The 8,804-nt window shown below is 43.1% G+C and overlaps 1 protein-coding gene across 1 annotated transcript in view; it reads left to right on the top strand.

Annotated features, from left to right (window-relative positions):
- The first annotated feature begins 2,570 nt into the window (after positions 1 to 2,570).
- MARK3 (microtubule affinity regulating kinase 3) overlaps positions 2,571 to 8,804 on the top strand; it is a 45,292-nt gene continuing 39,058 nt past the window's right edge. The window contains exons 1-2 of the mRNA XM_029950183.1: positions 2,571 to 2,709; positions 7,632 to 7,680. Of these exons, the coding sequence (XP_029806043.1) occupies positions 7,653 to 7,680 (28 nt within the window). The 5' untranslated portion in view covers positions 2,571 to 2,709; positions 7,632 to 7,652. The remainder of the gene's footprint in view (positions 2,710 to 7,631; positions 7,681 to 8,804) is intronic.

Raw genomic sequence — 8,804 nt, 5'->3', positions numbered from 1 at the left:
TTAGAGGGAGAGAGAGAGGTAGAGTGTGAGCAGGGGAGGGGCAGGAAGAGAGGGAGACACACACTCTGAAGCAGGTTCCAGGCTCCGGGCTCTGAGCTCCAAGCTATCAGAACAGAGCCTGACACAGGGCTCGAACTCATGAACTAGATCATGACCTGAGCTGAAGTCAGATGCTTAATGGACTGAGCCACCCAGGCGCCCTGAGAAAAATCTAATCTGTAATCCTTTACCTAGCCAAACTGTCAGTCACATGTGAAGATAGAATCAAATATTCTGGGGCGTGCAAGGTCCTAACCATTTAGTTACCCTTCCTTGGGAGCTATTGGTGGGATATATTTCACCACAAGAGAGAATACCAAGAAAGCGACAAGTGTAGGATCCAGACCAGGAAATCCAACAGAGTGGGCCTTGAGAACAGGACAGAGGCCTTCAAAATATGAGTATCTATAAGTTACTTAACTGTGAAAGTATTTTGAAAGGAGATTTACACTTCTGTCACAGAGTTTAAGGGTGAATTAGTAAAGTGAGGGATACATAGAAAACTGAAGTGAACAGGGCCACCTGACTTGATTTCAGCTCAGGTCATGATTTCATGGTTCATGCGATTGAGTTCTCCATTAGGCTTCATGCTGATGGTGCAGAGTCTACTTGTGATTCTCTCTCTCCCTCTATGTCCCACATTCTCTTTCTCTCAAAATTATTTATTTAATAAACTTAAGGAAAAAAAACCTTAAGGAAATAAAATTACCAAGGAAGTTATTAGCTCCAAGGAAACCAAAAATAAATGAAAAAGATGGAAATGCATTCCTAATGTAGCTGTAAATATGTATATACTGTAAACTGAATAACTTAGCCAAATGCTATGATAACTGATTAGGAGGAAGGAAGGAAGGAACACTGGGCGGGGGAAGGACATAAAAGATTGAAGTCTTCACTGCCCATGTTAAGAAATCAGTGAAGGCACCTGGGTGGCTCAGACAGTTGAGCTTCTAACTCTTGACCTAGGCTCAGGTCTTGACCTCAAGGTCATGAGTTCAGGCCCCAGATTGGGCTCCACGCTGGGTGTGTAACCTACTTTAAAAAGACTCAGTAGATAGTGGGATTGGGGAGGGGCTAACAGACCCATGAACAGCACAGAAGCAGGCTGTTTCGAAGTAAGGGAGCAAATGCTGGAGTTGAAAATGCTTGCCATAGTAGGTAGCTCCAAGAAAATACCTAAAATAGAAAATCAAGAAAGCATTATATTCTGGGTTTTTTTAAATAAGTAGGTAAAGAGTAGATGAAATTGCTAAAAAAAAAAAAAAAATTGAAAGGATTGCTTCTGGGAACTTCGCAGAGAAGAGGGGCAAATAGAAGAGGGCAGGGATGAGTTTGGATAAGTGTTACTTCCTTAACTGCATAAAAGGTCATGCAAATCGGTGAACAGGAATATATAATATAATGGAAAATAGCCAGAAGATATACTTAAGTAATTAATAGGATAGATGGTCAGTATTCAAGTAAAAATGTTAAACATCTTATTGATACCATTTTTTCACCAGTCAAATCTGCAGAAAAACCGATAATGCATAGTGTTGGCAAGAGTGTAGAGAAACCAGAAACCTTATATTGTTGTCAATAGGGTAATACATTTTAATTTAGTAATATAGCACTAACAAAGCTTAAAGACATGCATGCCCTTTGGGAGTGCCTGGCTGGAAGAACATGTGATCTTGAGGTTTTGAGTTTGAGCTCCACGCTGGGTGTAGAGATTCCTTGAAGGGGGGAAAAAAGAAAGCGAGTATGTCTTTTGGTCCCCATTCACTTTCTAAGACTCCACCTTGCCAGTATGTTTGCATAAATGTACAAGCATGTAAGTAGTCCCCCCTTATGTAAGGGGGGCGTGTTCCAAAACTCCCTATCTAAAACTATGGATGGTATCAAACTTGTATATACTATGTTTTTCCTATATAAACACACACCTATGATAAAGTTTAATTTACAGATTAGGCATAGTAAGAGTAGCAATAGTGACTAATAATAAAATAGAACAGTAACAGTGTACTATAATAAAGTGCTATGAATGTGGTCTCTCTCAAAACATCTTACTGTATTAGACTTCCTCTTCTTCTCTTGTGATAATGTGAGATAATAAAAATGCCTAGTGATGAGGCGAAGCGAGCTGAGTGATGTAGGCATATGACAGCTTCTGGCTACTACTGACCTAACCACACATCAGAAGGAGCGTCACCTACTTTTGGACTGAGGTTGATTGTAGAGAACTGAAAACTGCAGATAAGGTCGAGCAGCAGGGGACTCCTGTCCAAGGATGTTCAATATAGTGTTATAATAGCATAACTTTATTAGTAACCTATATAATGTCAGTAAAAGCCTAGTTAAATGCACGTAATACACCCAGACCTGTCATATCCCCACATCTCTACACATCTCTCCCTGGGTCCTAAGGACAGGTCATTCCTTTTGGCTAGTGTTGTTACATGGTCTTTAATAATGCTGTTAATTATCTTATTTCCCTATCATTTGTTAACTTTCCTATTCTGTTCTTTATTTCAAGACATGTAATGTCAAGGTGATTCTCAGAGTTCCCACAATCTCTTGGCCTGTCTTAAATCTTGCCGGGCGGCACTGGCTGTCACATTTACTTGGCTTCGGAGACTCTCCCTGAAAGATTTGCTTGCCTTTCCCGCACTGGCAGCCTCCACCCACAAGGTGAGAAGGAGTCGGATGTGCTCCTCTTCTTAAGAGAGAGCAGAACACAACAATTTCTAGCTACCTTGTCTTTTTTCAGATTCCCCTTTTAGGGAAAAAAACCAACAACGCTTTGTTCATTCTTTTATCTTAAAAATCAGATTAATTGAGGGAAGGGAGATAATCAGTTATGTGATTTAAAGTTCAAAGGACGGAAAAAAGTATAGAAGGAAGGGTCTTTATTCAGCCCTTGACTTCTAGCCACCCTGGCACATTATCGGTTTTTCTGCATCAGTTTCTGTTTGTCCTTCCAGAGATGTTCTGTGTATAGAAAAGCAAAGACATATATTTTTCCTTTTTTACACCAATGCATTTTTCTTCACAATGTCTTCTTCATTGAACTCTGTGGGCTTTTGCCAGCCTCTCTCCCTTGGTTTTTTTTCTTTCTTTCTTTTTTTTTTTTTTTTATCTGAGAGGGGCTTTGATGTATTCTTTTGTTCAGCAGAGCTGCAGGGAGCAGTGCAGTAAAACCAGGACAGAGTTTCCTGCACAGTGAAGAGGAAAAGCAGCTCTATCACCTTTTCATCTTTCCTTCCTAAAGCACCCTCGAGATGCCCAGGGCCTGGGATGCTGTTGGTAAATAGATTCTGGGCCCTGCCTATAAGTCTGTGGTGGGCGTTAGACCCTGGTGTCGGGATTTCATGGTCTCGCTGGCTGTGCTTTCCGAGTCTCCGCTGTGGACCCCAGTTCTTTCCTCTCTGAAACGTTGGCTTTTCAGTGTCTCTTCTTTTCATTCTGGACAATTAGGCAGTGGTGCTTCCTTCCAAGGATGCCATCTCCGTCCTGGTAATTGTGCAGAGTGTACCTCTAGCCCGGACACACACCCCCCCGTGGCGTGGCCTCCAGTGCCCCTCGCACTGCTTGTCCCAAGCAGCTCAGTGAGCCCTGCTCTGCTGTGGCGCAGCCCACAGTGTCTGCTCTGTCTCTGAGTGGCACCCCAGGTGTAGGCGTCCACTTGGCCTCCATCTCCTGTACCCTCTGGATATTTCTTGACTGTGTCACCTTCTCTTTATCCAAGACTCCTAATAATTAGTCGTGACTCTTAGATTTATAATACGGCTATTTTCTATTAAAGAAGAGGATGGTCATTATGTTTGCGTCATTATTTCTACCACCTAAGTTGTCATTCAGCCTGTCAGTCAGCTGCCATGAGAAGCACAGGCTCTCTGTGTCACAGCCTGTTGCTCCTGCCTTGTACCTGTGTATCTGGAGAGACGAGTCTGGATATTTCCATCATCATGATTAGGTCACAGTTTTACTTGACCCCCTTCCCCCCACCCTCCATGCTCTTCTTTATATGCTCACTTCATTTTTACATTGCTTGGTAAATTGTTTTTTTCCAAAGATCATTTCTGGAAGTCCCTAGTCCTGGCTGTTCGGACATTTCTTTAGTCCGTGGTATTGTATATTTGATGTGTCCTTGGTATTCCGATCACCAGCATCCTGAATCTTTGCCTTTGAACATGTTTGTTCTCCCCCTGGGGAATCAGTTCCTAGAAGACATGAAGACATTAGGAGGATGCAGGTTCGTGACTTTATCTGTTTCAGTGGTTTTTCATTTTGTTTTTTTACAGCTAGTCTCTGTATAAGATTGAAAAGGAATATAGAGAAGTAAGTTGAATTCACATAGTAGAAATAGGTGATTTCTCTTCAAGTGTCCTTTTGTAATAACAAAACTTTAAAGCGAATACTGTATATCCATCCGTCCGTCTGGCCCCGATCGCCTTTCCCCGGGGTTTCACAGCACTTCTTCGGCGCGCCCTCTGCTCTAAGTCCTGGGCTGTCTGTAGTAGACTAGTTGTCTGCTGCTCTCTGACAAGTCACTCCAAAAACGTAGCAGCTTAAACAGAGCCATTTGTTAGCTCATAGCTTCTGTGAGTCTTGTGTAGGGAGTCATGCTGTCACACGTGTTCTCGGGGAGTTTCGGGGAAGGGCCCCAGCTACAGGCGTCTGAAGATCTGATCGGGGCTGGCAGGGCCGCCTCTTGAGGAGCCCTTCGCCTGCCTCTGTCGGAGGTCTGCATCTCCTCGCTGGCTGTGGGCGTGAGGCCTCAGGGCCTTGCCGGCTGAGGCTGCCCGCTGGGGGTTCCGTGTCCCCGTGACACACAAGCGGGTGATCTGTGAGGGCCTGGAGGGCGCCATGTGCCTTTTAGGACCTGGTCAGTCTCTGGAAGTCCCCCACCATCATGTCTGCCTTATTCTGTTGTTTAGAAGCTTGTCACGAAGTGCGCCTCTTACTCAGAGGGAAGGATATTAAGTTCTGCCCTTTGCAGGGAGGATTATCACATAATTTGTAGACATATTTTAAAAACCACCATACCTGGGGTGCTTGTTGAAGGAAAGATTCTCAGGGCGCCTTGGTAGCTCAGTTGAACATCCCAACTCTTGGTTTCAGCTCAGGTCACGATCCCAGGATCATGGGATCAAGCCCCACATCAGGCTCCAGGCCTGCTTAAGTCTCAGTCAGTCTCTCCCTCCCCCCACCCCACTCAAAAAAGGGCGGAGGCACCTGGGTGGCTCAGGGTTGAGCATCCAACTCTTGGTTTTGGCCAAGATCGTTATCTCAGTTTGTGAGTTTGAGCCTCTGAGCCTGCTTGAGATTCTGTCTCTCCCCTTCTTTGTCTGCCCCTCCCCTGCTCACTCACACTTTCTCTGTCTCAAAAATAAATAACTTAACAAAAAGTTTGTTAAGTAAGATTCGCAATCCCTTTTCAGGTCTAGAGAGAGGTAGGGCCCAGGGACCTGCAGTTTACACACCCTTATGATTCTGATGCAGGTCACCTGAAAAACACACTCAGAAATGCACTGTTCTACCAGATGCATCCCTTGGTCGTCCTTGAAAAGTCTTAACTGGTCACACCATATCTTTCCTCATGTGTCCAAAGCACACTGAGCTCCTTTTCTGCTGTAGACTTCTCGTTAAGTCTTGCATGATCTGGTTACTGAAGTGAGTTCTGCCTCCCTTGGGCTCCTGGAATACTGTATCTTTTCCTGCTCCTTGGCTCTGGTTCCTTCGTTTCAGTGCTGCACTGGCAGTAGGGATTGAAAGCCGATTGCCTTCATTTGACATGCCCTCCTGCCAGCAGAACTATGAAACCACACTTCCTCGTGGTCAGTGCTGCCTTGCAGGCGTTGTGTCAAAGGAGTGAGCTCCTGCTATGCTTCAGGCTTGGTTTCAAGTGTACAGTAGTAAAAGGAGGCTGGGTCTTCTCAGGTAAGGTTTGCAGAGGATCTGCCTGAGACTTCCAGGACAGAAAGAAGAGACTCTTAAGGAAGGAAGGGGTGGCGGGAGCTGAGGTAGGAGGGGCAAGCTGGGTTTCATTCAGAACGGAGCCTCCTAACTTGTGTTGGTTTTGTATCTGACTTGGAGCTCTTCTAATTTAGCAGTTGTGGAAATAACTGGGAGATTCAGATTATGTGCCACAAATTCAACTGTAATGGAAACAAAACAGGATTTCTGTGTTGGTTTCACAGAGCGAAACAAGAACTCAAGCCTGGGTGGTGGTCATGGTGGTGATTGTCTCATCTCGTAAGATGTGAGAACGACTACAGCAGCAACAGGAGATCAAAGTGCTCCAGCCTGTAGAGATGACCCAGTCTTCAGGAAAGGAATCTTATTCCTCTGACTCCATGTTTTTAAGCTCGAAGCTCAGTTGGTAGCTCAGATATGTCCGTGCCCATCTTCAAGCTCTAGTTGTCAGGTGCCGATTCAGTTCTAGATCAGATGTGGTGGACAGGGCAAGTGCAGCGAGACCCCTGTGGTTTCTCCCCAGCTTTCTTTCCACATCGTCAGCTGCTCCTCCTCTACCCAAGTTCTGCTCAGCCCATGCCTCTCATAGGTTATAGATAACAGGTTTTGGGAGACCTGGTTCTAGCCCAGTTCCCCACGGAAAGAGAGCAGGACCTTCAGAGATCTTTTCCTGGTTTCCACTTGTTTGCAAGAGGGTTGGATAAGATGGCCTCTAGAATTCTCTTATTTTCTGAGATCTTCTGATATTATCCTAGGCCATAACACTATGACCCTCTTCTGATTCACAGCACATGTATATATAACAACAGTTTAATATTTCTCGTTATTCTGTGTGAAGGCTGGACAGCTCTCTGGTCTTGACTGGGTGGTTTTTCTTATGGCATCCGCTGGGTTCACTTGTGTGGCAGCATTCAGCTGATAAGTTGATGGGGCGGTCCTCTGTTGGAACAGCGGGTCTTTTCCTACATATAGGCTTTCATCCTTAAAGAGGCAGGTCTGGACTCTTCATATCATGCCAACATCATTCCAAGAGAGCAAGCCCCACTATGCAGCCATTTATCCAGCCTCTTCTTGCTTCGTATTTGGTAATGACCCATTGGCCAGAGCCAGACCCAGTCATACAGCCCATACAAGTGTGAATATGAGAGGCAGGGCTGATTATAGGGCCATTAATTGAACAATCTGCCATACCTTCCATGCGAAATTACCTGCTTTCTCCAACAAGGATTTCCCAGAGTGGTTTTCTTCAAAATCTTTTCATTGAATTACTTGGAATTATCAGTCTAATACTAGTTCATTTGGACTATTACACGTGTGGATTTGCAATGTCTGTCCCTGGTAGATACTGAGTCAGACTGTTTCATCACGAACTATTCTTGCCTAAATCTGGTCTTACATGTCCAAGGTAGCAAAATATAATTCAGATTGTGGTATCATCCTCCTCTGGGACTTGTGCTTTTTCAGGAGATAAAACTGAAGCATTTATAGCTACCATGGACTCTTCATGCTAGTGTTAGATGTGAACTGTTGAACATTATCAATGAATCCATTATCTAAGAGATTTAATTGGTATTGCAACAGTGGAATGGAATGTTTAATAACCGATGTTGGGGGATTATGTGTTTGTTTTTTAGCTCTTCAGAGAAGTAAGAATAATGAAGATTTTAAATCATCCAAACATAGGTACTTTCTGCTTTCTTAAATACTTTTGGGTCTAAATGCATTCCATTTTGTGTCTAAACATATATTCCAGGAGCAATAGGAGATTCCTTCCTTCCTTCCAGCCCAGGTACACTTTTTGTAAAGTATATATCATACAAATTTCTGACCGTTTGTATTACTAACTTTTTGGAATTACTGAAGTCACATCAAAAGCTTAGGTATTAAACACATGAATTTAAAGCTTTAATGCAGTAGAAATACCTGTAATTAAATTATAATTTTCTTATGTTTAATGCATATTAGAACATAATGTCATTTTAATTCATAGATAAAGGAATTATGATAAGTCAGAGTTAAGATTTTCAAAGATATAACAGTTTTTGCTATGGTAGTGTTCTTAAATTATTTGTATATTAAGTTGTATTTTTTCCATAATATTTTATTGTCAAATTGTTTTCCATAAGGTTGTATTTTTAAAAATACAGGATAAGTGTTGTGTAGTGGAATTTTGATAGGAAGTGTTTTGTTCAGCACAGATTTGTTTTATGTGCCCTCTGTGGGCATGGCTGGGTGTGGGGAGGTGGAATTGAGAGGAAGAGGGGCGCCTGGCTGGCTCAGTCAGGAGAGCACACAGCTCTTGGTCTTGGAGCTGTGAGTTCTAGCCTCACGTTAGGTGTAGAGCTTACTTAAAAATAAGGAAGTGAGTAAGGATGAGACAAGGCCCTGCTCCTGCTCGCGTCATAATTGTTGGGCCCAGCTATGCAAATTACGTAGTATTTGTATATGTATCACAATGAAAACTTTTGATCCACATATAGTAGAGCTGTTTTTAAATAACACAGCTTTTTTTTATACAGTGATATTTCCTATATTCTAAAAATATTATTTCAAGAGTGAAATAGCTGTTAAGATAGCCACTTGACAGCCAGCTTAATATCAAAATCAGTTCTAGGAAGTAGAAGGGATGATATTTGATGCTAAGGGTACCTTGTCAAGAATTCTTTTTTTTTTTTTTAATTTACATCCAAGTTAGTATATAATGCAATAATGATTTCAGAAATAGAATCCAGTGCTTCATCCCCCACATATGACCCCCAGTGCTCATCCCAAGTGTCCTCCTGAACGCCCCTTGCCCATCTAGCCCG

Source organism: Suricata suricatta, chromosome 9 (genome assembly GCF_006229205.1).
Source record: "Suricata suricatta isolate VVHF042 chromosome 9, meerkat_22Aug2017_6uvM2_HiC, whole genome shotgun sequence".
Lineage (NCBI taxonomy): Eukaryota > Metazoa > Chordata > Mammalia > Carnivora > Herpestidae > Suricata > Suricata suricatta.
Note: the sequence above shows the minus strand (reverse complement) of the source record. Positions and strands in the feature narration are given on the sequence as shown.